At 53.4% G+C, this 26,766-nt stretch overlaps 2 protein-coding genes across 8 annotated transcripts in view; one reads left to right on the top strand and one right to left on the bottom strand.

Annotated features, from left to right (window-relative positions):
• The window catches only part of SSH1 (slingshot protein phosphatase 1), a 41,060-nt gene extending 29,154 nt beyond the window's left edge, over positions 1-11,906 (bottom strand). For 2 of the 4 annotated variants that reach the window (XR_008745770.1, XM_055795686.1), the window contains exons 1-2: positions 11,759-11,906; positions 6,711-6,751 (exon numbers count right to left, since the gene is read on the bottom strand). Coding sequence is in view for 1 of the 4 variants with exons in the window: in XM_055795686.1 (XP_055651661.1) it covers positions 6,711-6,751; positions 11,759-11,824 (107 nt within the window). In the remaining 3 variants the exon portion in view is untranslated. Of the gene's footprint in view, positions 1-6,710; positions 6,752-11,758 lie in introns of those variants that run through there. The other 2 variants (XM_027785378.2, XM_055795687.1) reach the window with 2 other exon arrangements.
• Positions 11,907-11,985: 79 nt separating this feature from the next.
• DAO (D-amino acid oxidase) lies at positions 11,986-26,151 on the top strand. Of its 4 annotated transcripts, none has more exons than XM_005236528.3 (12): positions 11,986-12,222; positions 13,742-13,988; positions 15,416-15,621; positions 15,770-15,884; positions 16,250-16,326; positions 16,789-16,854; positions 17,636-17,690; positions 18,184-18,288; positions 18,860-18,942; positions 20,838-20,955; positions 21,675-21,773; positions 23,301-26,151. In XM_005236528.3, the coding sequence occupies exons 3-12, from the start codon at positions 15,428-15,430 to the stop codon at positions 23,430-23,432; spliced, it is 1,044 nt and encodes a 347-aa protein (XP_005236585.1). In that variant the 5' UTR covers positions 11,986-12,222; positions 13,742-13,988; positions 15,416-15,427; the 3' UTR covers positions 23,433-26,151. The 4 variants fall into 4 exon arrangements, with proteins under 4 accessions (XP_005236585.1, XP_027641158.1, XP_027641159.1 ...); XM_027785357.2 differs by having other exon boundaries at positions 11,986-12,231; XM_027785358.2 differs by lacking the exon at positions 23,301-26,151 and adding an exon at positions 22,514-23,293.
• Positions 26,152-26,766: the final 615 nt, after the last annotated feature.

The following is a 26,766-nucleotide window of genomic DNA, read 5'->3' as shown; positions in this document are numbered from 1 at the left end:
CCCCAACAGCTGCCTTCACTAGCGATTCTTGCAGCAAGAATTTCTTCAAGAGAGGTGGGGTGGTGTGATTTTGGCAGGTTTGTCAGTATGGCGAGTCCCTCTGCACAGGACCTCTGTGCTAGTGAGATCAGCGTCAGGCACAAACTCCGGGTCCTACAACAAATGTTACATCAGTACCAGGTCTCAGGGGAGAGTTTGGTGCGATGGGCAATGCTTTGACATACCAACGGTGAGGACTGGCTGAGGTGGGTATGAACACACAGCACAGCGGCTGCTCCACAGATGGGTTTGTGATCCTGCTCTTGCCCTGGGAAAGATGCGGAGAAAACTACATCTCTAGTGGCAAAAGAGAAACCTTTGTACTGGCTGCAAGGGGAAGATGTCTACACACACAAGCAGCTCTGGCAAAGCCATTAACCACTGCCAGTTCACACTCTGGTCATGGACATTCATACCTTACGTTACAGAGAGCTGATGCAGATCTGTCTGTGATGCAAAAGCTCAACACCTTTGGCTTCTGCCTGGACTGCAGCCCTAAAACTTCCAGAGAGGCAAGGCAAGCCCTGCAGTGAAAAGTCCTTCTGATCCGAGAAGGATGTAGGACCTAAAACAACTAACAGATGCAGTCTGCATCCTAATCCATTTGAGCCTGGGCTTATTTTTGGCTTATTTTGCTTTCTGATTTTTTTTGTGTAGCAGTGAAGTGATTCTACACCAGGGATTCAAATGCTGCAGAAGGATGTGTAAATGTTTGGGAAATAAAAAACTCCACACTCTCTTCATTAAAAGTAAAGCCATGCCTATGAAGGTGTTCTGTCCATTTCATGTACTCCAAAAACATCTCAAGAGCACTTGTCAGGCAGACCACAGCTCTGATTTATATGAGAAATCCCTGACTCACAGATCTTGGCAACAGATTATCAAAGATTAAGGTATTTAAAAAATCAAGAGGCATTTAGAACCAAAATATTTTTTTGACCCAGCTCTAATACCTAAATAAACAGTAACCACACTGGTCTTCTACAGAAAGAAAAAAAAGAAAAAAAGTTCAGTCCAAAGCCAGTACCTTTGATAACAGGGCCAGTTTTGGGTTTTGCCAAACTGCTGAGGTTTCATGGGAATGGGGAAAAAAAGAGAAAGAAAGAAAGGGAAAAAAAAAGATATTTATATACAATTCTGAAAAAAGTCTGATCACCACATCTTCAAACTGGCAGGCCTCCTGCTGTTATTCTACCTACACCCAAGTAAACTCCTCGCATTGCTCAACTTCAAGTCAGCAACAGTTTCCTGGAAAGGCCAGATCTTAAACAAGTGTCAAGTAAGTGCATGCTTCCTCAGCTCCATGGTCTTTGAACATCCCCATACAACCCACCGCAAAATGTAAAGGCCTAATTATATCTTCATCAGCTTCCATGGCCACACCTACAGGCCAGAAAGTTACCAAGGGTCACGAGCCTGTGAATTTGTCTCCCCATTGTATGGAGCACGCTAAGGCAGGATGCCGCAGCCTTGCCAGGATGTGATTCAGCGTCCTGTTTTGAACAGTTAATAAAGTCAGCAACTTCTGCCCCAAGATCTCCCACCAAGTAACTGGGAGACAATAAATACTCCAGTGAGCAGGACTTGTCAAGTGTGCAATGAGCTGCTGTCCCCACAAATAAATCCTCCAGGCAGCTGCCCCAGCACACCCCCAGCCCCACGCACCTTTCCAGTATCACAAACACAGCACCCAAAGCTGCGGACACAAGCCATTCGCTCAGTGCTGCCTCCAGGAAAACATGCTCATAAATCCCTAAAAAACTTAACGATCAAGGTGTTAATATATGATTTTTGGTGCATTAAAACAGAACATACAACAAAGTATAATCTATAAACGTCCCCAGCTCTGGTGGCACTCAGCACAGCGCGGAAGGAAAGCTGTGCAGAGCGAACACGTGGCTGCACAGAGCCAGAGCAGCAGGCTGGAGTTCCATTTGTCCTTGGAGTTTCCATCCTGAAGAAGCCAGCTGCAGCACCAGCAAGGCAATCCGGTTTATTACAGTGATTTTAACCAAACAGTCCCCTTATTATGAGTCCTCTGGCATGTGCCAGCCAGGATGACCATAGAATCTTAGAATGGTTTAGGTTGCAATAGACCTTTAAGAACATAGAGTCCAACCGTTAACCTCACACTGCCAAGTCCATCGCTAAACCATGTCCCTAAGGATCACATCTACAAGTCTTTTAAATACCCCCAGGGATGGTGACTCCGCCACTTCTCTTGGCAGCCTGTTCCAATGCTTGACAACTCTTTTGGGTAAGAAATTTGTCCTAATATCCAATCTAAACCTAACGATGCCCTGTAAAGAGTTTGTCTGCAGCAATTACTCCTCTTGTTGACCACCGAGCTGCAGTTTTCATCAGCCTGAGGGCTCCACCTAATTCCTGCAGCAAATGCAAACCCGAGTCAAACCAATGCCCAGTGTAACTCCACTACCTTCAAAACAGAAAATTACTTTACTTTGTTAAACTACAACAAAAAAAGCAGTAACTAAAGAAACTGTAGAGCTGGTTATCAAACCAATGTGGTGGAGCACGTTTGTTCCCAAGCAGGTAGTCATGCAAAACACAAAGGCAAGCGAGATGGAAAGCAAGGGGGATGTGCCTTTCACCCATCACAAACAGCAGTAGGTTCCTCAGAGGTCAAAAGCCATACAACTCCGAGCTGAAAGGTTTTAATGCTGAATAAAACCAAGCAGAGCTAGTAGTTTACTCTGAGTGTTTCAAAAGAGGAGCCAACAGTCATCTACCAGGCTGCAGATGGGAGAAAGGGGCTCAGGAACATTAAGTGAAGTGGTGAGGCACTCAGGATAACATCAGCAAAGAGAGGAAGACCCCCAGGCTCCTGTTCTTCCTCTGCAACTTCTCTGTCCAGCAGGACACTGGATGCTCCAGGCAGTGCTCTCAGCACAGGGTCTCCCCGCTCAGCAGTGGCCATGCAGCACGCAGAGGCGGCAGAGCAGCGTATGTCATTAAAAGTCTCCACAAATGTATACAAGCCCAACCCTGAAAACCTCTACCTCCCATAGCTGCTCTGGCCAGCTCTTAAAACTGGGTTTAGCGATGCCAAACAAGAACAGTTCTTTCCACAACGATCTACAGGCTTGATCAGAGGCTGGAGACAACTAACTCCCAGGCCCTCCCACAGCAGTTCAACCTCCATCTCCCCGCAGAAGGTGCCCAAAAACACTCACCCGGCCCCGTTTCTGAGCGCATTCAGACTGCGATTGGAAGGCAAATAATGGCAGAGATTACGGAATGACTGGCTAAACAAACTTACTTGTGTTTGTAATTAAAGCCAGTGATTATCTTGCTGCATTTGCCAACTGCATCCGAGAAACAGCAAACACTTAACATGACTGGCTTTGTACAACATCTCCTTTGACTTGGCGCTGGAGAGCCAACCAACGGTCAGTGATGAAAGTCAATCGGATTGCAGCAAAAATCAGGGTCGGAAAAGTTGCAGATACCCCATTCTCCCAGAGCAGTCGGCTTGAAAAGAGCTCAGCTCTGCTCTGCATCTCCCCCACACTCGGTATCATCTTCTCTGACGTTGCTCTGAGCTAAAAGAGCGTAACATGGCTCTGTGATAAGGTGGCAGGCACTGTGCACACAAGGCTTATGTTGAACTCAGTGGACCCCCATCTTGCAAAACTTAAGGCTGTGCTTAACTCTAAGCTAGAGCATACTCCCACGGACTTGACGTAAGCGTGCCAGCAGTTTTATTAACATTTGGGTGAGAAGTCTCAAGGTTCTGTGGGTGCACTGCATCATCAGGGGAAAAAGGGATCAAGCCACCACAGCCCATGGCTGATCGGCATTCAGGAAGGAAGATTTTGGTAAACACAAACAATGCAGAGAACGAGACATGAAGCTTTTTTCTGCACCAGCTACACCAAGGCCAACTGGGCTGTTAGATCTGAGCCTGTGCTCTTTACTTTTTCTTCTGCTATGAATCTTTACCCACCGGGGAGCAAAACAGGCTCCCAACTGTCTGCTGGAACTAGTGTGGATGTTACCTTATCTGCAATTTTTTTGGAAAGCGAGAAAAGGGGGACTTTAAAGCACACTAATATTTAAGAAAATTCAGAGAGCAACAGTATCTTCGAAAGAAAAGCTGAACCTAGAACACATCCCCCCCTCTGTCTATGTTAGGGTAGAAGCTGTTTCAGGGACAAAACAGGAAACAAAGCATTTTGGAATGACAGAAACCATAAGGAAGGTCTGCTGCTCTTAGACCAGAGAGGAGCAAGACATGCAGCTGGCTATAAAACCATGATACAGACCTGTTCCTCCAAGAAAAAAACTCAACTATGCAGTCTCAAATGAAAATCCTGGAATTTTTTGGAATGAATGAAAATAATCTGTACAGCAAGCGGACAAGTAAGTAACATCATAAATGTGTAATAGCACATTCACCCTGTGTCGATGAAACACAGTTTGAGCTGGCAGCAAGATGGGGTTTTGTTTCCAACAACTTTTCCTTTTTCTAACCATCAGGATCTTTGAGGTCTGCAAAGTCAGGCGCTGGACCGCCGACCCCTGCACTCAGGGCACATGTGACAAAGCACAGCTGTCACCTAAGTCTCCACCAAGGCTAGACTAGGATTAAAAGATTCACAAATATCACCATAGCCCATTCCTGCATTTTTTTTCAGAGGAGACCTGAACTCAGCTGTTGGAGGAGCACAATGAAGTTGAACAATTCTGCCACCCCATGGGCACCGGGTAAAGTCTCAGCAAATTGATCCGGAGCAGCTGCCGGCAAGAAGGGGGCAGGATCTACCCACCTCCCCACCAGAGCAGTTTCATTTATCATCTCCGCTGTGTCCACACTAGGGCCACACATTTTCTTCAGTCCTTGGCAGTGTTTCCCCCTAAGTACAGCTGCACAAGAGTCATCCTATTCTTGAGGTCTATCTAATGATTTAATTACCAGATTCTTATCCTGAAAATCATATACGGAAGAGCAGCCCCAAGGGACTGAAGGACAGAGGAAGCTCTTGGGATCTCTGTTTCTAAAGTCAGTGCCGCAGTATTTTTCAACAGCCAGTAGAAAAGTATCAACCTCTAAGCCCATTTCCACTACATCTACCCCCACCTTTGCTCCGGTCAGTGACGGATGCACATGCCTGGTTTGCAAAAAGACCAGGCAGATCAAAGGTAGCCACAAAACCAATGATGTCCCAACCATTTACATGTACACTGTCCCTGAGTTCATTTGAGGGATAAAGTTGTATTTCTTCTTTCAGCACAAGAACCATGTACACAAAAGAGGCAGCTATCATACTGCTCAGTTAAGCGTTACTATTTAATACAACATGGGAAAAAGCATAAGAATTAAGGATGTGTTGCTATTCGTGACTTAAGCAGGTTCCTGCTTCAGCCTCCAGTTGTACAGTAAGGCCACAACCAAGCTGGGAGCAGAACCAGGAATCTTGAATTTTGCTTTAACCAATACAAAATGCATTCTCTAGAAAATAAGAACATCGCAGACTGCCATTAAATGCCTTTACACAGGAGACCACACAGCAACCAAACGTACAACACTTACGACCCATGTGCATCCACGCAGGACAGCCACCAAACGCTGGGCTTCCCAGATGGGCTTCAGCCACGACAAGTCACCTCCAGGACACCAACATGGCAAGGCCTGACACTTTCTATGTCTGTGAAGTAGCAGCTTTGCTTTTCTGCTCTCCAACTTCACTTGCAGGGTAGACGATCTATACCCTAATATCCACTTGCTACTCCCAAAACCACAAGATTAACCAGACATCAAATCAACTCAGTCCATCAGACTGTGACAGAAAACCCACTGCCACCAGTGTCTCAGTTTTCTATCTGCACAACAGTTGGTCTCAAAGCATAAAACAGGATGGACAACAAGATCAGACTCCAAGCAGCAGATGAGTGGCTTTGCTTTTACCTGAAACCAGGATAATTAAACGAGGAAGTAGTAACAAGGAGAAGAGACCAAGCCTGCCAACCACCGTTGTGTTTTCACACTATCTCTCTCGAATTGTGGTTTACAGGTTAGAGGGTAAGAGCTGTCTGCAGCAGCTGGGTTTAGAGTGAACAATCCACATAATTACTCAGAGGCCCATTAGGCCAGTCCCACCAAACTAGCTGGATCATTACTACTTCTGATCTCTGCGCATCAGCAAGAGAAGCCTTTCTCTTCTCCAGCAGGATCTCCCATTCCTCCTCCTCACATGAAGAAAGCAGCTCTACACAACCCCAGTATCAAAGGAGTCAAATTTCTGATGGTTAATACCCAGGAATGAGCAGAGCTCTCTCCTACCCAACCCTAGGAGCACACCCCCTTCCCAACCCAGAGCCTCAACCACAGAGAGCAGCAGCAGACAGAGATGCTGTGATAATGGTAAGGGCTGTGGTCAGAGCTGACGAGCAATTTTCCAGTTTCTTCCCACCAGGAAAAAAACCCACAAACCTTCTTTTATGCTTTCAGTTCACTGAACACTCACCTCAAAACTAAACCGATCAGGGAAAGAGCATCCCCAGTGTTTAGGTCTCTGCAGACCATGCGATCCCCTCCAGGCAAGCATACATGCTCGAGGCTGGAGTCCTGTGCGGGATCAGGACTCAGATACACGGCAGACAATTAACAACAGTGGAAACAATGTTTAGAGCCAAATAGCTCTGCTTACCTTACATTTAATTTACGCTCTTCATCACTGCCAACCTCCAGCTGAGGGGAGAAAAGAAGGATACAAAAAAAGTTACACGCTGGTTGTTTCCATACTACAACTTTAAAAAATATCCCCCTGCTTTTTAAAACCATCCCTGCAATAACAGGTTTGGGGTCATTGTTTTCTGTAGAGTTTTTTCTTTCCAGTGCCAGGAATAAATGAGACTCCCTGCCCATACATGCCATCAGCACCCAGTGCCGGGTGACAAAGGGGCTCACGGGGATTTTAAAGCTCTTAGGTCCTAATCCTGCAAGCTGGTCCTAGAGCACAGATCGGTTTGAAGATCGCCAACCTCAACGTCACCAAGAATGCACACACATCACTCCCACTGAGCACACACGTGAGGGCAGAACCTGTCCCGAGCAAAAGGCTGCTAACGAAGAGCGGGGCACAAATTAAGGCTGTAATTCAGGGTGTGCAGTGACAGCACGAGCGCCCTCCAAACTGCCCAGCTGGGACTGTCCCAGCCTCCAGCACCTGAACCCCAACCCGGCACACACCGGCAAGGCCCCTCTGCCCACTCTGTGCTGCCACCTTGCCAGCAAGGCCACCTCTAGCTGGATGCTGGCAGATGATGCGTCCCAAGGCTGGGATGACGCCCACCTCATCAACAAGTCCTACATCTGCTGCTTTCCTGATAAATACATGACAAGCATGTATTAAACCAGCCACTTTTTCACTGGGCATTAGTGGGAAGTCCCCCTGGAAGCAAGTCTGGCTGCTCAGGTGACATTACTGGCCTTTACATTTCATTCACTCTCCTTAAAACAGAAGCATGCTTGTGACTTAAGCCTACTTTCAGCAAGAAACATTTTCACATAGCTGTGCTTTCCACCTACCCTCTTCAACTTCTCTACTAGCTTCTGGACAAAATTCTGTATTAAAGACAAACAGAGTTGGGGCTAATTGCATCCAGAGCTGGAAAAAAAAATCAACAAAAAAACCTCAAAGATAATTCTCCTCCTTTGGTCCTGCAAAAGTAGACAGAAGAGAATGGGCCAGTTTGCACTGGGAAGATGGTTTGGATCCAAGAAGCAAAGCAGGGACCTTACAAATCACCCCGCAACAGCAAAACCTTCAAACTTGCAACACACTGGACACCAGACAAGGGACACAAGCCTTTAAGAAATGACGCCCCATCAGCGCTAACGCTCAGGGAACATATTCTTTATTTACTACAACATCGCTTAAAACCCGCATCAAATAAGGGCCACTGTAAGGGTTACTTGTTTCTGGCTGGTTTTGTAGAAGTTAAAAACCATAAAATCCCAGCATGGTTTGGGTTGGAAGGGCCCTTAAAGACCATCTAGTTCCAACCCCCAGCCACAGGCAGGGACACCTTCCACCAGCCCAGGTTGCTCAAAGCCCCATCCAGCCTGGCAAATAAGCAAACAGTTTCACTTAAAACATTCAAGCCTGAAGTTCTGTGTGCCTGGAGGACCTGGGTTGTTCCCCCCAAGCTCGAGTTAAGACTCAGGAGGCTAAAGCACACAGCAGCTGCTCTGTTTACAATCTGTAAGAACCAAGTAAAGCCAGGAATAAAACCAACCCCAAACGCAACCGCACGGGCCGGATATTAGAAATATAGCCATTTGGAGGAAAAGAGATACACAAAGCCCATCCAAAATGACTGCAGCTGATGGTGAGAAGCATACCACTGCTATTTTTAGTCTGTTTACAGTATGCAGTGGCAGTGCAGAGCCAGCCTGGCCGGGGCAGCCAGCAGAGCCCTGGGAACACCGCGAGCTCCAGTGCCCCCCACCAGCAGATCCCCCCAGCCCTGGGAAGGGCTGTCAGCTTTTTGGCCTTTGTAAGGTCACCCTCCTGTTTGTTTGGGTCTGTCACGTAGCAACAAGAGGGAGAAAAACTTTTTTTCTTTTTAAACAAATGCGACTGTGAAGTCTTGAACATCGTCAGGTGAAGCTCAGCAGCAAAGCCGGCCCTGCATCTGCTGCAGGCTCATCTTTTGCAGAAGCTGACTTGCTTTCAAAGTCAACTCTCCCTCTATTTTCTATTACAAAGCTCCAGTAAAACCAAAACAAGGCAGAAGCAGTCAGTGTGGCAGATAGCAAAGATGCCATCCACCACGCTGAGTTCTTCTGCCTTGTTTTGGTCAGAGCATCCCTCCAAGCTGGCAGGTTTTATGGTGCACCACACGTGATGCCATGGGCCTGCCGCTGGTCACGAGCACCGCGGATCCCACCACAGCACGGACACTGCGCTGGGGCCAGACCCCCACCAGCCACAGCCTCACCCCTCCCTGAGGACTGTGCCGAGTGCGGCCAGGCTGAAGGAGCTGACACGGAGCTGGCGGTGGTGGGGAAGGGAGATGGCAGCAGAGCCAACACACGCGTGCAAGTTTGCAAGTGTGTATGAACTACTCTCTCCTCCTAAGAATTCACAGCACGCTACATTAACATAGCAGCAAGCCTCTTGCAGGCAGCAGCAACCATTTTATAAATTCCTTTAGGCTCATGAGTGAAGAGAGGCTGCAGCAGTGTACTCACAATTAGCAAGGACGTATGGCCATCATTTTCCATTTAAAAAATCCGGTAATTATTCACACAAACTAAAAGCCCCAAAGAGTCCTGATTTTCCTTGCAAGAAAGATCATTAAAGATCATGGAGTAGGCTGGCACTTTCTGATAGGATTTTTCTTTGAAATTAACCTTGTAAAAGTAACACGCTGAATTTAGAAAAGGACATTTTATAGTTTTGTGGTATTTCACGCCAGAAGGGACCAAACAAACCGAACAGGAGCCAATGTCTTCTTCTGGGAGCCACCAAAGTACTCCTGAGCCATGGATGCTGCGGCGGGAGTGCCCTGCCACTGACAACACTAGGCGGCAAGTCTGGGGTAGTGTTTTCAAGAGGGAAAGGGAGAATCATATGGTCACCGCACTGCAAAACTAACAACCACCACAGAGCTCCTACACAATGCAATGCCTAACGCAATGCACATGGCAAGGTGAGAAGCATGCTGCTTTGACTCCTCTCCCACCTGCACCAGTGAAACCCAGTCTAATCCCACTGCCTGCAACAGGGTTACCGCTCCTTTACATCTGTGTAGATCAGGTGGCCACTAGGTCTCATTTAAGACTCTGCCTGAACCAGAACCCAACAAAATTCCCTCTGAAAAAATCCTTAGAAAAGCAGAGGCCCTGTCTTCATGTTTCTCAATGAACGCAGCATGGTCCAAACACTGGGTCCCTGCAGCCTCAGGAGCCCAAACCACATGAGTATGGCATAACAGTCGGCGGAAAGAAGGGATGACACATCTCCAGCGAGGGCCATGCAAAGGGGACCCCTGCAGCCCCTCCAGGTGAGGGAGAACCTGTGAGCTTTGTGGCACTGTCACCCTCCTGCCTTCCCCTGTCACACCAGCTAATCGGGGGAGTCACAGGGACCTGACAGGTGACAAATAGGATTGTTTACCTGGTGGGAGCAGGGACAGAGCGAAGCCAAGGGCAGTGAGCATCAAAGGAAAGAGGTGGGGGGGAGAGACACACAGGAAGGATATGCAGAGAAACACACACCAGGTGGTCTTTGAGGGTCATAAAGGAGATGGGTTAAGAGGAAAAAAGGGATCCATGTGAAAGAAGAACAACAAACTGGAGGGTGCACCTGTGTTTGGATAGCATGTGGGAGCTGCAGTGAGGGAAGACAGAAGCTCAAGGCTGAGCAGAGGCAGGAGAAGGCATTTTTGGGGTACAAGAGCCAAGGGGGCACATGGCAGAGCTGTGATGCACAGGGTGCCTGTCCCGGCAGGGCAGGGCTGCGCGGAGCACAGCATTACAGGGGCAGCGGGTTGAGCAGCGCGTACCCGATCCCGGAGCAACAGAGCTGGGAGGGAAGGAGAAGGCTGCGTTGCAGCAAGGAGTGGCAGCAGACAGAGCAGCATGGGGACGTCGCACAGGTATGGGGTGGAGTGGGACAGGAGCTGCTCTGGCAGCAGGCAACCCACCACAGCTGCCTCAGGGAAGGGCTGGCATGAGCTCCCCGTGGGGCAGAAGCTGCAGCAGGCACGGGGAAGGGGAAGGCAGAGCCATTGCAGCGTGGGGACAGAGGGGTAGCGCAGGGGGTGAAGCAGAGCACCCCTGGGGCAGGAGGCGGTGGCTGCTGTGGGGTGTCAGGGAAGGAGAACAGATGGGGCCAGCAAGCACAGCCACTCCCTGATGACAGGCCCAGCGCGCTGCCCGGGGATTTACCTGGCAGAGAAGAGCGAAGCAGGCTGCCTGGGGTTCAGCTAGCCCAAGCTAATGCGGGGCGAGGGACGGAGGGGGGCTGAGGGGGGCACGGCCAGTGTGCCGCGGGGCAGAGCGGGGAGACGCTGGACAGTCCTAGGCCTGACGCAGCCTACAGCATCGAAAGGCCAGGGGCTGAGGCACAGCAGCGCTGGGCAGCACGGGGGGCTGCAAGGGGAAGGGGCAGTGCAGGGCTGAGCTGGGGCTGGGCGGGGGGCAGGGCCATGGGGGCTGTGAGGGGATGAAGGCAGCGGGCAAGCAGCTATGGTAGGCTGGGAGACCGTGGGGCTGGGGACTGCAAGGGGCCTGAGCCTGTGAGGGGCTGAAGCCAGGGTCTGGGGGATATGGGGGCCAGGGGGCTGCGAGGGGCTGGGGCTGTGAGGGGCTGGAGCCTGAGTCTGGGGGATACTGGGGGGCTGTGGGGCCAGGGGCTGTGAGGGGATGGAGCCAGAAGCTGTGCAGGCTGTGAGGGGCCAAGGCCATGGGGCCGTGAGGAGATGGCAGCCAGGGGCTGGGGGCTACAGGGGGCCGTGAGGAGATGGCAGCCAGGGGCTGGGGGCTACAGGGGGCTGTGAGAGGCCAGGGCCATGGGGCCGCGGGCCGTGAGGAGATGCAGCCAGGGGCTGGGGGCGGCTGTGAGGGGCCAGGGCCACGGGGCCGGGGGCCGCGGCCGACGCGCGGGGCCCAGCCGCGGCGCTGAGGAGTCGCGTCCCGCCCCGCTCCCCGTCCCCCCGCGGCACGGCCCGGCCCGGCCCGGCTCACCTCGCTGGTGCTGGCCGAGGAGGCGGCGCTGGGGGTCGGCGAGCGCTGCAGCGTGACCAGCGCCATGGCGGCGGGGCCCGGCTACAGCGGCGGCGGCGGCGAGGCACCGGCCGCCTCCACCGCCCCGGCGGCTGCGCAGCCCGCCCGGCCGCCGCGCCGCGGGGAGGAGCCAGGCGCTGCGGCGGCGGGGGCGGCCCCGGGGCGGGCCGGGGCGGTGCTTCCCCGGGGCCGGGCCGCGCTCGGCGGGCGATCCCCGGGCTGACGGGGCCCGCACCCCGGCGGGGGGGGCCGAGCCTCGGCACGGGGAGCGGGGCAGCGCCCCGAAAGGTGCCGGTGGGTCTGAGCATCCCCCTGACGGCCCCCGGAGGGCGGCGGGGGCGGCCGGCGGGAGCCCCCTTCGGAGCGGAGCGAAGAAAGTGCGAGGGGTCAGCGGTGCCGAAAGCAAGAGGCAGACGAGTAATGGGGTAATTAGTGTAAGAGGCTTTGCTGGTTGTATGTAAAGCCCTTAATAATTCAGGCCGTGGGTGCCTTTCCCCCTCCGTCCCTCCCCACGCTGGTGGGGGGCACTGGGGGGGCTTAGCCTGGGGGAAAGGGGCTGGGGGGGCTGGTCGCTCTCCAGCTGCCAGGGGGGCTGTGGGCAGGGGGACCGGGCTCTTCTCCCAGGTAACAAGTGACAGGACGAAGAAACAGCCTCAAGCTGCACCAGGAGAGGTTTACACTGGATTTCAGGGAAAATTTCTCCACCCAAAGGCTGGTCAAGCACTGGCACGGGCTGCCCAGGGGAGTGGCGAAGTCACCGTCCCTGGGAGTGTTTGAAAAACACACGGATGCAGCGCGCAGGGACGTGGTTGAGTGATGGACTTGGCAGTGCGGGGTTAACGGTTGGACTCAATGATCTTAAAGGTCTTTCCCCACCGGAGTGATTCTGTGTTTCCAAAGAGGAGCTGTGCCAAGCACCCTGGGGTCCGAGGGGGTGGGTGCCCGGGGCTTGGACACCACCTGCCCCAGGAGGTTTCTCCTGGCAGCATCCCTGGGAGGATGCGGTCGTGAGGCAGCACAGGTGACAGATGAGCCTTCTCTTTCACGGCATCCGAAGCGAAGCGGGATCCCATGGCTTCGCCAGCTGCTGTCTTCGGCAGCCTGGATAAGGTTGTCACCCGCGGGTGGTGCTGCTCCTGCCAGGTGGTGGGAGGCAGGATGGCAGCCCCCGCAGGGATGCTGGGGATCCGAAATGTGTGCGAGTGGTGCTCCGCTACCAAAAGCATTAAAGGTACCAGGTGCTGAAGCCCTGTGAGCCTGCAGACTTCACCCTCCCAGGCCATCCTCGTTGACCTCTCGGGGCAAAGCATCCTTCTGCTCAGGCCAGCGTACGCCTGCCCATGCCTTTCCTCTGCCTTTTGTGAGACTGGATTCCTGTCACCTGCGGTGGGTTGTGCTGCGTGGCTGAAACCCAGGGCCCAAGACTCCAGAGACATGTCTGCAACCTGTGCAGGAGATTAGTTCCCATTTCTTTTATCCTTATTACCTCCTTTATAAAACCTTGAGGCATAGTAAAATCTTTAATTGTAGCAACTCTGCCCAAACACCATGTGTGCTTCCAGGGCTGCCTCTGCCACTGCTAATGGTATCTGCACTGACAGAAACCTGGCTTTTCAGCCCAGAGCCCAAAGTTGTGGGTTTTGTGAAGGGAGAGGCAGCTTAGAAAAGAGAAACGAAGCCATCTGGCCCCTGAGAGGGGGAAGCTGGGCAGCATGGCTCCTGGGGTCTAGCGGAGGGGAAGCAATGCCATTTCTCTCTTACGACACAAAAACCAAGACCTCGGCATTTGATTTTTCCAGATCCCACAGGAATCCGGTGGCTGGGGAGTCCCATCCGCATCTCTCCATCCACCAGGACCCATCGGGGCAGCCAGCAGTCACCATGGTGACAAGTGTCAATGATGGCATTTTGCCACAGACGGTGGTGACCCTGTTTTCCTTTCAGAGGAGCAACTCCTGGGCCGGCTGCCAGCAACACACGGGGTCTGGTGCGGGGGACTCCACCTCCCTGGGTCTGGAGCAAAGACTTTGGCCCCGCTGCCCGGGGGCGGGCTGTCATCCCGCTGCCCTTGGCACTTAGACCTTGCACTGTGGGCAGTTTGCTGGGCTGTAAACAAGCTGCCCTGAGAAGGTGACTCTGTTGAAGTCTCTGAAAACCGCGGTGACTACCCCAAGGACCACACACTCTGCAGGTAAGCTGGTGGAAAATGTGTGTTCCCATGATTTATTGAGTGGCGAGGCGGATACCTCCTTGGTCGGTGCTGCAGGGGCAGCCTGGGGCGAGTCCCGTCCCGTCCCTCCCCCCCCCGGCTGCAGGTAGAGCGTGCAGCCCCAGCTCCTGCCGCCTGTGGGTTATAAAACCACAGCAGATGGGAAGCAGTGCGGCTCTCCTGCTGCTGTCGGTGCTTTGCCATCCCGATGACTCATCCCTCCATTCCAGCAAATGTCAGTCCCGCTGCGGGCTGCCTTTCGCAGCAGAGATGCTGCGCGTCACGTTGTCCAAATAAAACTATGGGCTAGAATTTACTCATGCTGCCCAGAGCCAGGTCTGGCATGCTGCTGGCATCCCTCCCCCTACCCACATGCTGGCAGCGGAGCATTCAGGGGTGTGACCCAGGCCGACATGACCCACACTGTTGTAACCCCAGCCCTTCCTCGAATCAGTCCTTGGCTGCTCTCTGCCCAGGTGGTGACCAAAGGGCTTTTTCCAGGCTGCAAGGCAGGAAAGCTCTGTCAAGAGGGAAGAGTCAGGAGACCAAAGGGGGCTGCAGACCCTCTTCGCAGCTGACATTGGCAAACAGCGGTTCTCCCAGCTGGTGCTGGGGAGGATTTGGGGTGGTGGCACAGCCACCCTCAAGTGCAGGCAGCCCCGAGGGCAACAGCAGCGTGAGGAACCATCCTTGCATTTATTGCACCTGGCATTGCTCCCTGGAAAACACCTGCTGTTTCCCATTTCTTTTATCCCTGCCCATTTCTTGTGTCTCCAGCCTGTGCCAGGGGCTGGGGAGAATTAGGAACTCCCCAGAGCAGGGCTGGGTTGCTGGGCATGGAGGGCTCACGACATCCCATGGGAGACGGTGTGAGCGGGTGGGTGCTCCCACCTCTCCCCGGCTGCTCGCCCTCATCATGCTGGCTGATGGGAGGGAGAGGAGGATGCTGATGGCTGTGGCACCCTGTCCTGAGCTGCTGCAGGACACAAAGCAACCACAACTCTCTCTGCCAAGCAGAGGAGAACGGCCATGGGCAGCTGAGCTGCAACTTTGCTGTTTGCCAGCAGCTACAGCACACCCAAGGGTAGAGCCAGGGATGCGGCCCCGAGCACAAGGGCTGTGAGCAATGGAGTAACGTCCCGTGGCAAGCTGCACCCCCTGCATCTGCGATTTCAGTGCCTGGCCAGTGCAGGCAGGTGCTGAAGAGGACTTGGGAGGCTGTACAAGAAATGCACACTAATGCACCAAGAGCAGCTCAGCCCCTTCCCTGAGCCATCTCTGCTCCAGCAGCAGAGCCAGGGCCAGGTGGGGTCCTGCAGGAGCAGATGCCCTCCCTCCTGGGAAGCCCCAGCTTGTCCAAGCGGCACCCCAGCCCCAGTGCTGCCCTTCAGGTGTTTCCCTCGCTGCAGAGAGCCGGAGCCATGCGTGTGGCCGTCATCGGGGCTGGGGTGATCGGCCTGTCCACTGCCCTGTGCATCCACGAGCAGTACCACAGCCTGGTGCCCTCCCTGGAGATGGAGGTCTACGCAGACCGCTACACGCCCCACACCACCAGCGATGGGGCAGCTGGCTTGTGGCAGCCCTACCTGAGCGACCATGGCAACTTGCAGGAGACGTAAGTGAGGAGGAGGAGGAGGAGGAGGAGGAGGAGGATGCTAGTGCCGTGTCTGCCCCGCCATGCCCATCAGCGCATGGGGGGCTGAGCTGCCCAGGCACAGCTCCATAGGGCTGGCAGAGCCACCGCTCCCCCGTGTTCATTGCAGGCTTTGGAGTAAGGAGACGTTTGATCACCTCCTCAGGCACCTGGGCTCACCGGCAGCGAAGGAAATGGGACTTTTCTTAATTTCTGGCTACAACCTGTTTACACAGCCGGTGTCGGTAAGGAGCAAGTCACAGCCAGGGCTGGGAAGGGCTCCAGCTCGGAGGCTGCCCGGGGGCGGGCAGGGTTGTACTTTTTCCCAGATGATGCTCTGAATGTTTCTGAATCCTTCCAAGTTTGTCTTGTGACAGTTTGCCCGGGACACGGTGTTTTCTGTGCCCCTGATGCTGTACTGGTATGAAGGAAGGGCTGAGCCCTGGGCGGGTGGGAGCTGGCAGAGCCTTGCTGGCCATGGTGTGCTGCAGCTGCATGACTGCCCATGCTCCTCGGGGTGGGCTGTGTACCCCCCCAGCTTCTGTCCCACGATAGGGATTGATTGCAATTCGGGTTCATTGATGAGCTCGGACCTTTTTCCCTATTGCAGGACCCATCTTGGAAGAACATTGTCCTGGGATTCAGGAACTTGACAGCAAAAGAGCTTGAACTCTTCCCTGGTTACAGGTATTTTCCAGTCTGTTTTCCAGAGAGGCACTGATGTCCTTCCCCCCCGGCAGGACAGGTGTGGGTGAATGGTCCCAGATGCTTCCCTGTCAAGGGGCGGCGAGGGCAAGAAACTGCAGGTGCAGAAGTGGCCTCACTTCGTTACAGCTGCTTCCCTTAAAATAAGTAGGGAACGCCTCAAACAAGGCAAAAAAGGAGCAGCCCAGCATGGAAACCATTCCAGCTCTGCTCTTACTTCACCAAATATTGTCAAACTGGGGGAAGAAAATCAGCAGAAGGTGTGTTGTGCTGTAAACAGAGGAGAAAAAAACATGCACATGTTTTGCAAGGGGGAGTTGGAGTCCCAGAGCTGCAGCGGCCGTCGGCAGCACCAGGGCAGGAAGCGGCTGTTGTGCAAAGCTGCTGGGGGTTCCTTATGGTCCTTAGGCAGGTCCTATCCTTCCTCTCCTCGTCTGGTTTCAGCTACGGCTGGTTCAACACAGCGCTGATGCTGGAGTGCAGGAGCTATCTGCCATGGCTCACCAACAGGTGAGTGCAGAGCTGCCATGGCACTGGGGGTGCAGGAGAGCCACTGCTCCTTCCGAGTCCTGCAGCCAGCAGGACATGGGAGGCAGGTGTGGATTTTCATCCTGCACATCAGGTGTTGCCCTGGATCCTTTTCTCAGGCCAGGTTGGTGGCTGAGTTTAGGTGGCACTGATTTGAGGCGGCCACCTCGTGTCCTGCTGCACTTCTGACCTAATCAGCTTGAAGATGCTGGTGCTGGTGGCTTCCGTGGGACAGCACCCACAGGGGACCTGAGCATCCTCCCCTGCTCTCAGCAACCTGTGCCCCGCAGCAGCGCAGGGGCACAGCAGGATGAGCCGAAGGAGAGGGGAGGCAGGGATGCATCCCTGGGAGGCAGGGAGAAGGGTCTGGAATTCCTACTCATTGCTCCAGGGGGGTAACAGGCTCCCCGCTTTGTTAGCCCGGGAGTGTATTTTGTGCATCTGAGTGCTTCTAACTGTGGGAATATGTGGGGCTTGGTTTTGTTCTTGTTACTGGTAAGGTGGAGTGGGTGCCCTACCCACAGCAGAAGACCTGGGCTCTGATGCAGGGCTTAGCAGGACTGAGCACCCTCCGTAGCTCAGGGCCATAGCGAAAGAAGCTAATGACTGGAGACCATTAGGAACCACCACAAAGACCATGGAAAAGGTCTTTTATAACAAGGAGCAACAAGCTGTACCTTCTCTGGGTATCAATTACAGGTGCTAATTTGAATGGTACATTTGCTTTTCATTTGCTGGTAACAAATGAACTTGTTCTTCCCAGATTAACGCAGAGAGGAGTGAAGTTTTTCCATAAGAAGGTTGAATCTTTCCAGGAGGTGAGTGGTGATATCAAGCCGGGGCAGAGCAGGGCAGCGGGCACAGCCCCATTCTGGCACGGAGAAGCAGCATCCAGCAGGCACATGCTGCTCTGGCACGTCCCTTGGCATAAGTGATGGGCCAGGGGCAGCGGCAAGACTACGCCAAGATCTAGGAGACAAATTCTACCAGGCAAGATAAAGACTTCTGGGCATCAAGGGATGGCTGAGAGGGGACAGGGTAGTGTGTTTGGCCAGCACTGAGTGAGGACGCAGCCAAGAATCAACGGTCCGTCTTCCCCTTGAACTGCAAACACTCTCCTTGCCTGCACACATGGGGTCTCAGCGGGAGCTGTGCTGGGGGAGCTGTGCCCTGGATCCGGCCCTTATGGTTTATTCATTACCAGACCGTTGGACCGAGTTCTGGGCTTGGCTTTGATGCAGGAGTCTCGTGCCCCCCGTGGGTCGCATCGCTGTGCGTGCCGCTCACCGCGCCACGTCTGTCTCTCATTAGATGTTTGCCCAGGGCGTGGATGTTGTAATAAACTGCACTGGGGTGCGTGCCGGGGAGCTGCAGCCCGACCCGGAGCTACAACCTGGCCGTGGACAGGTCATAAAGGTGAGGAGGGTGCAGGGCTTACGTCCCCCACTCTTTTTGCTGGAGGAGCCACTTGTTAACCGTGAGGTGTGTCTGTGCCCTCTGGGCTGAATCGAGGGCTTATGGGCTGGACCCACACCAGGATCAGGTCCCAGTTCCCGGAAAACATTGGTTGTGTAAAACCCTCATGTGTGGAGGCCAGAGCAGAAAACCTGAATCTCATTCCTCGTTCATCTGTGGGGATGTCCTGGGTCACCACCCCATTTCTTTTCTGGGTGAAGGCGGGGGGAGGCCAGAAGCATAATGCTAATAATAAAAAGACATAAAATCCTTGGGAGAAGAAGATAATTATGTGGGGAAACACAGACTGATGCCAGGTAGGAAGCTCCTCCACTTGTCCACCTGCCCTCCCATCTCCCTGTCTTCCCATGGCAGCAGCGCTGTGGTGTACAGAGCCTGAGCAGAAGGGAGGGTACCACATACAGACCCTGGTGTCTACGCTCGTCAGCCTGCCCACATCCCTCCTGCTGCCTCCCTGAGCCAGGAACCTTGCTCTCCACCTCCCCTTGACCCTCTCCCCTTTGTCTCCCAGGTCCTGGCCCCATGGGTGAAGCATTTCATCATCACTCATGACATCAAATCTGGTATCTACAACTCACCGTACGTCATACCGGGGTAGGTGACAGCAGGTGGGCAGGGGCTGGCTGGCCTTAGTGATGCTCTGCTGTCAGCACTGGCTTGGCCACGGCTCCCTGCTGCTGCCTGCCCTGCAGTAGCCCAGCCTGCGTTCACACCTGGCCTGACGATGCTCAGTAGGACTGAGCACCTCCATAGCTCGGAGCCATTAGGGAAAGAAGCTAATGACTGGAGACCATTAGGAACCACCAACAAGACCATGGACATTTATTACAAGCAGCCTATCTCTCTCAGGGAGGAGAGCAGGAGCACACGGGCAGGCAGGGAAAGCGAGGGAGCTCCCACTCCTGGGGCAGTGACCTCCTTGCGCAGACCCCAGCTCGGCACTCGGATGCCGGTGGGGCTGGGCTGGTCCTGGGCTCTCAGATCAGGCAGCACCACGTGGCTTCAGTGTCCCTGATCCTATCCCACCAAAACAAAATCAGGTCCTCAAAAGAGCCAAACGTTGACAGTAGGGCAAATATTTCAGGGGAGATCTCTTGTTTTCACATTTGTACCCATCTTTTTTTTATCAATGGTGTTGACAGAACTGCTGTACAACAGCTCATTGTGGGGAAAGGCACTTCTGATCCATCCTCCCATTAAAACCAGTGGCAGGAATCCTTTTTTACTTTAATAAAAGCCTATCCTAAAAAGCTCAGCCTTCCCCTCACTGGTACCCTGAGCTGTGCCTGCAGCTGTTGGTGAGACGTCTCCTGGGAGCGTCCCATTCAGTTTAGCACCCATGCAGAGCTCCCTGCAAAAACCAAGGAGGAATCCCAGGGGAAGACCTTATTTCTGTGTCCCCATAGGGATGAGGAGGGCTAAAATGAGATCCTGGCCCCAAAAGCACCATCTCCAGAGCTCAGCGAGTGGCAGTGGCTGTTCCCGGGCAGAGCCCAGCTTCCAGCACTTATCTTGCGCTTTCCACCTGCTTCCCACCGGCAACTTTCTTAGGGGAATTGGGATCTATTATTTGAGACGGCAGTGTATGCCTGTACTCGGGGAGCTAAACTGCAGAATAAATAAATACACCTGCTGTTTATCCCACCTCTGCTTCCTCCTGAGAGCAGCTATCTACCCGGCTTTGCCCATGGAGAGGGCTTTTTAAGCTTGAGCTTGAATGCTGCATTTCTGGCACTCCCTATTGTGCTGATATTTCAGAATTAGGCAATCAGCCATTATGTAAATAACTTTGAATGCTCACAGCCCCCAAGCAAAATATTCCAAGCGATTTCTGACCACAGTCCCAGCCACATCTGAATTCTTTTCCCTGTGTTTGTTTTAGCTGGAGCTGTCATAGCTGGGCACCAGGCTGGCTCTCAAGGGGAGCATTAGAGGGCATCTCTTCCATGCTGGAGTGCTCAGCCCCGGGGGCTCCCCTCCTGCACGCCCCACCCTTCAGCCTTTGTGGTTTTGTGCTTCCCAGGGCTCAAGCAAGGTTTTAGAAGGGTCCAGCAGGTACAGACACCCCCAGCTCCCCCCAGGCCGTAACCTGCCATTGTCCTCTGTTAACCTGCAGGAATTTTGGAGCAGCTGCAGCAGAAATATGTTTATTTGTGTTCCCCACTGGAGGCATCCTGTTCCTTCCAGCCCTCTTCCCTAGCCAAGCAGGAGCAGACCTGTTTGATAGAAGATGAAATGAGCTGTTTGGTTTGCCCAGGCAAGGGCCTTTTGAGTGCTGATAGTATTTGATGAATGACTTGCTGATGAGCAGACATGCAGGCACCACTCCCGCCTGCTCCGTGTGAGAGTTTGTCCGGCAGGAATATTTTACAGGCTCTGGGCGTAGCAGGATCCATACATCCCCCACACAGAGTCCCTCGGTGTGGTGGTCCAGCAAGGGATGGCTGGGGACACTCACCACCATTTATCTCTTTTGGGTCTTGGTGCAGGAGTGAGTTCACGGTCTTGGGAGGGATCTATCAGCACGGCAACTGGAATGAAGAAAACAGCACCCAGGATCACAAAACTATCTGGGAGAACTGCTGCAGGCTGCTTCCCGCTCTCCAGGTGGGAGACCCCGACCCAAGGCCCACCGCCGGGAAGTAGGGAGGGAAGGGGTACAGAGAGTCCGGGTGCTGGGGTGCAGCTGAGGCTGCAGGGATGGGTGCTGGGGACAAACCACAAAAACCTGAATTTTTGGGCCTCCTGCGTGTCCCCCGGCAGCACATGGCGCTTTGTGAGAGGGTAAATCACGGGGTGGCACAGCATCATGTTGGTGCCTGGCCACGTTCATCACGCACATCTCGGGCTCAGTACACCTGGCTGATGGACAGGCAGGGACTGGGGCTGGCATTGCTTTTGAGACAAGGTTTGTAGGAAAACGTAATTACTCATATAGCTGGTAAAAAATCAGAGCAAGAGTTTTGGGAGGGCATCCGGCCCCAGCCCCCTCCCGCCACCTTCTGCTGCGTTATAGAAAGGCTGGCGTGTGGCGAGGCTGGTTTGTATCCCCTCCTGCCACTGCGGTTGCACCCTGGGTTACAAGGAACGTGTGGGCTTTTGGCACAGCACTTTGCCCTGCCGGCTCTGCTGCAGGCTGGCGACGTGCAGGCTGCCATCTGCAATTGCTCTGCCCCGTCGCCCCTTGCAGCAGCAGCAGGGACAGGGGAGCCTCCGTCCCTGCTCATTGCGGGAGCCCTCACCTCACGGACCGCTTAGTGCCGAGGGATCTGGCTGCTGTCATCCAGAGAAACGCCGCGCAGGAGCTGATGTGCTTTTCCTTTCAGAAAGCAAAGATCGTAGAGGAGTGGAGCGGCTTGAGACCAGCACGCCCCTTCGTTCGCTTGGAGCGGGAGACCCTCCGCCACGGCCATTTCCAGGCAGAGGTACCGTGCACAGCCCCCAGATGCCGAGTGTCATTAACCACCACGCTAATTGTGCGTTACGCACTTGCAACACCCACATCCAGCTAACGCTGGTGCTCTTCAGCCCGCAGCTGCACTGCCCCGCGTTCGTCGGTCCTCGCTCTGTCTCCCCTCTCAGTTTCAACCCAGTGTCAGAGATAAATGTCAAAGATAGCCAGGTCTGATGGATTTTGTGGGGAGAGGGGGCAAGGAGTGCTCCTGCCAAGGGATAAACCTGCAGCTGGAGCTTAGTTCTTCACAGACACCGAAAAACCCATATGGGAGAAAAAGTCTGGCATGGGCTGCGCTGCTCCCAGGACCACACGAGGCACATGCAAACCACATTTTGGTGTCAGCATTTAAAGTAGCGTGGTTTTCTGCCAGCAGCCCATAAGGTACAGAGTCCCTTGTGCCTGTGAACTTCATGTCTCCATTTAATCAAACCCAATACGCAGTTTTTAATAAAATGCTCAGGGCCTCCAGCACTGACACCAGATTGTTGGTGCAAAAGATCGGACTTGAGATTTCTTCCAGTTTGAAGCTCAGCAGCAGCATGAAATGAAATGTGGTGAAGGCACAGAGGGACACTGCTGGGGCTGTACCCGCTGCGGGGCTCTGAAAAATTCAGCTGCCTCTGTGCAAGTAAAGCTGGGGGTCTAGGCTCAAACTTCTCCAGGGCAATAGCTCTTTAAATAGCCTTGCATGGCTAATATATCTTTTAGAGAAAAGATGCCCGAGTTGCAGTGTGCCATCTGTTCTTGGACCCTCAGCACAGCACCTTTTCACGTAGGACCACATTACTCCTCCGTGCTGTCGCCTGACTGCTCATCAGCAGACCTGCAGAGGGAATCCTTGATTCGAGTGCGTGCATGTGTCTCTTAGATGTACAGCTTAGAAGAAGAGATTAAAGCTCCAAAGGGGATGACGACTGTAAAATGTAACTAAATGTAATGAAAATATATTCAATTTTTTAGCTGGAGAGTCTTGGAAAGGAATCGGTGTATTTAGGCAAACTCCGGAGCACAGTTCAAAGTAATGCTGTATTTGAATTAATTTCTGGATCGCTCTGTTCCTTTATCAGCACGCCAGATCTACGCTGCCTTGGCACAGGAGAGGTGTAGCTATTGATCCCAGCGATGAGTCAGGCTCCTGCTGAAGCAAAGTAATTTACTTTGGTAGGAACAAACACTAGGTAGGATGTAACGTGATGTGCTCTGAGGCACACGGCTGCAAGCCCCACTGCTGCATTTCGGGGTGGCCGGAGCAGCGGGTGCAGACGATGCTTGGGATGCCACTGAACCATGCAGAGTTTCTCCTGCCTCTCCAGCAGCTTTTGGAGGAAGGGAAGGAGCAGAAGTTCCCCCAGCTGTGCACTGGGAGCTCCCAGATGGAAGGGTCAATCTAAAGACACTAATGGCATTCCCAGCCACTATTGTGGCTCCTCGCTGCCCTTAGCCCCAGGGCTCCAGCACAGCTTTCTCAGCACCGATCCCTCCTCTTCTCCCATAGGTGATACACAACTATGGCCACGGCGGGTTCGGGATCACCATCCACTGGGGCTGTGCCATGGCAGCAGCCAGGCTCTTTGGGAGCATCCTCCAGGAGAAGAAGGTGGCCGGCCCACCACAGCCCCGCTTGTGAGTTGCCTGCTCACCCGGGATTCTTGTGACAGCAGTAGCTTAGAAATCACAGCAGAAAGATGCGAATAACACACTGATACACGTGGGCTGTTCAACCCTCCCGCCAGCTCCAACGCTGGTTCGCAGTGTCTCAGTTCCAGGTTGCAGCCACTTCTGTTGCTGCCGTTTGCCAGACGGCTGAGTTGCCTCCACCCCGGCCCTGCATGACCTACCTAAAGGAAGCGCGTTAAAATATGGACTAATTATCTGTGGCAAAGTGCACTTCTGTCCCGGGGATCAGTCTGCAAAGGGCAGGCAGGGTTCATCTGAAATCTTGACAGTCCTGCAGTTCATCCGCATGATGGGACAGGATCTGAAACTGAGCCAGTGCCACCTGAGGTCTTCACTGACTGCTCCGACACCCGGCATGTAATTAGATTTGCAAGCTTCCCCCAGGAGGCAAAAGCTCCTTAGTAGGAAGAAGCTCCCAGAGAAGTAACAACAGCTCTACAAGCACGTGCTTCAGTTACAATAGCTTTTCTTACATTCATTCCAAGACAAAGCATGAGCCTACGGCACCTGGTTAGTGTATCTGGCAACAGGCAGCAGCGCTTGCCTAAAATGGGCTTTCCAAGTGATGTTTTCAGCAACAAAAGCAACATGTTCCAGCCCCGGGTACTTGCCAGACTCTATATATAGCAGAGACCATACACAAAATAGCTGCTCTCGTCCCTAAAACTCCCACGGGCCCTTCAGTTTCTCATTTCCTCCAGGCGTGAGACGCAGCTGGGGCAGCAGCACTGGGAGAGGAGCTGGCTCGGGGCAGGTTGTGCCTCCCGATGGAGCTGGGGACGGCTCCCGGGAGGGTATGACATTGGGGCTGTTCAGTGACGCTGCTGAGGACCCCGTGCACTGTTCTGAAGATACGGTTTGGCCGATCTTCCCATGCCATGTGTCTTTCCCGCTCTAAAAAGCATCGCAGCCAAGGTACTGAATGGTGAAGAAGCATTAGCCTCAAACCCGAAGGCTAGCCGGTTGTCCCGAGTCCCGCAGACGGGGCCTGGCTCGCTCTCCTCTGCAGAGAAGCCAACTGTTTCTTACTCATCTGTGATGCAGCTTCTCTCTCCCTCTGACTTCATGTGCCAAAAATAGCTCGTCAGCCCGGTTTGGGATGGACCAGGCAGCTGCGCCCAGTGAGTGAGCGATGCTGCAGGCCAGCTGGGCTCCCTCTGCCTCCTGGGCACCTGGCTTTAAACAAGTCCCACGAAAAGCCCATGTTTTCCTGGCCACAGCCTGGCACCAGAGTTGCTCCCTGCCAAAGGACTTGTCTCCCGACACGCTGCTTCAGTTTCACCAAGGAAAAGAGAAACTGGTGAAGGCTTTGTGGGAAGTGATGAGCACTCGGTGCCACTGGAGATGGTCCGTGCATGTGAGATCTGCAGCCTTGCGGGCATGGGCGAGCCTGGTCTCATTTCCAGCAGTGCTGCAGAGGTTACTGTGCCAGCACCACCGTGGCCCTGGGACACCTTCCAGCGACCTCACTTTCCATTGCACCCTGTGTCGGTGTTGTGTACTTCTCCAGCTTACACACCCTGGGCCATCAGAAAGCTCTGACGTGCTTTGCTGAGTGCATCTGCTCATTGTCTGCCCTTTAACAAAAGCAGCGATGGTTCCTCTCACCGTAAGGGCCAGTATTTCCTGGTGGCTGCTGCTGTGTCCCTTCCCTTCCTTGCTTTTGGGAAGGGGCAGGGGGGTTGTGTTCACCTCCGCTCGGACACCTGCAGCGCTGACGAAGTGGCGTGGCACGGGAATTCTCATCGCTGCGGCATGGGAATTCTCATCCCTGTGGCCCTGGAATTCTCAAGGCTGCAGCACGGGAATTCTCATTGATGCCGCACCCGAGTCCAAGGCTGTCGGAGGCACCGACAAGAGCAGGTGCTGACGTTCCTCTGACTGCAATTCTGGCCCAACACATCAGTGCTCCTCACATCCTTGCAAAGTGTACAGCATCCTAGGAATGCTGCAGTCATGCGTGCTTTCCACTTGTCACTCGATTGCAGAACATCATCACTGCCCTGTGCAGCAGCGGCAAAGGGAAGCTCTGTTAGCGGCTCTGGAGCTACGGCACAGGTTAGGGCAGCGGAGCATGGATGTGCGGTGTGCCTGGCAGCTGAGGCACCAGTGTGCTTAAAAACACAAAGGTGGAACATGAGGAGCCCTGGTCATGTCCAGTCTCTCTGTCGGAAGGGTTTCCCGCTAGATCTGGCAGCTCACCTGATCCATCAGCAGCCACATCCAAATAGGTGTAATCAAGGAAAAGATAGAAAAAAAGAAAACAATAGCAGAAGATTGACCATTGATTAATGCTAAACCCAATGGTCTGTGATAGCGCTTCAGCAGAAGCTGTTCAGCGGAATAGCACCTGCTCGATTTCACTTATTCCACAGATGAAGGCCCATATTCTTCTCCCATTTGCACTGCTGTAAATCAAACCCACTCACCCGATCGCAGAAGAGCTACGCCAATGAGCAGGGGTGGAGCAAGTCATTGTAGAGATTACAATAAGCAGTTGGTTCTTCTGATCGTGGAGCCTACAGGAGCAGCTGTCCTGCGATCTTACACGGCCTCTGAGAAAACAAACAAAAATGATTAATGTGTAATTCTATTTGCAGTCTAACTTTCCTGATTTTTTAAAAGGCCACAATTTAGTATGTGCGCACAATAAAGGTAGTATCCAACTATCTCGTGTGTGATGCTTTCTCCCTGATGGCACGGATAGGGCCTCAAATGCTAATTCCATAGCAGCATCCCAGTAGATCATTATTCCGTGTTTCCCCACACATTTTCCCTGAACATTTCATCCTGCAGGAGGAAGAGCCATCATTCTAGATCCCGAGTAGACAAATGAACCCGAAACACCTACTGTGTGAAATCACGCGGTTGCCTGCGTGGTGTTGCTGCTAGCCCCCGGACTGTGAAGAACTCACACTCCCAGACGGAAACATTTGGGATTTTCTCATGTCGCTCGGCTGGTCGCTCTGTTTGGAGACCAGAGCGACGGGGAAGGTATTTTACACTGTTGGCAGCTGCCGATGAAACACTGTGGGCCAGGAGAGCCGTGAGATTGGAGTTCCCTTCTGCAGCAAGGGTAAGGTAGGAGTCGGTGGGGTGTCTGCACAGCTACTGCACATACTTTCCTGACAAGCACAAAACGCCGTCGCCAGCGGCCAGCATCAGCACATTTTACCAACTCGCAGTTCTCAACAACGGTCGCCTGTGACACAGAACAAAGCTGGAAATACATCAAGTATCAGTAAAGTTATCCTCTGTAAGCAAACAGCAGCTCTGGCATTTTG

The sequence above is a fragment of the Falco peregrinus genome, chromosome 2 (assembly GCF_023634155.1).
Source record: "Falco peregrinus isolate bFalPer1 chromosome 2, bFalPer1.pri, whole genome shotgun sequence".
In the NCBI taxonomy this organism is placed as follows: Eukaryota; Metazoa; Chordata; class Aves; order Falconiformes; family Falconidae; genus Falco; species Falco peregrinus.
This window is presented reverse-complemented; position numbering and strand designations above follow the sequence as displayed.

Coding starts and splice junctions, on each gene's coding strand:
- DAO (XM_005236528.3), top strand. CDS start 15,428: ATGCGTGTGGCCGTCATCGGGGCTGGGGTGATCGGCCTGTCCACTGCC. Junction 15,622..15,769: donor CATGGCAACTTGCAGGAGAC/GTAAGTGAGGAG, acceptor TGTTCATTGCAG/GCTTTGGAGTAAGGAGACGT. Junction 18,289..18,859: donor GCCGTGGACAGGTCATAAAG/GTGAGGAGGGTG, acceptor TTTGTCTCCCAG/GTCCTGGCCCCATGGGTGAA.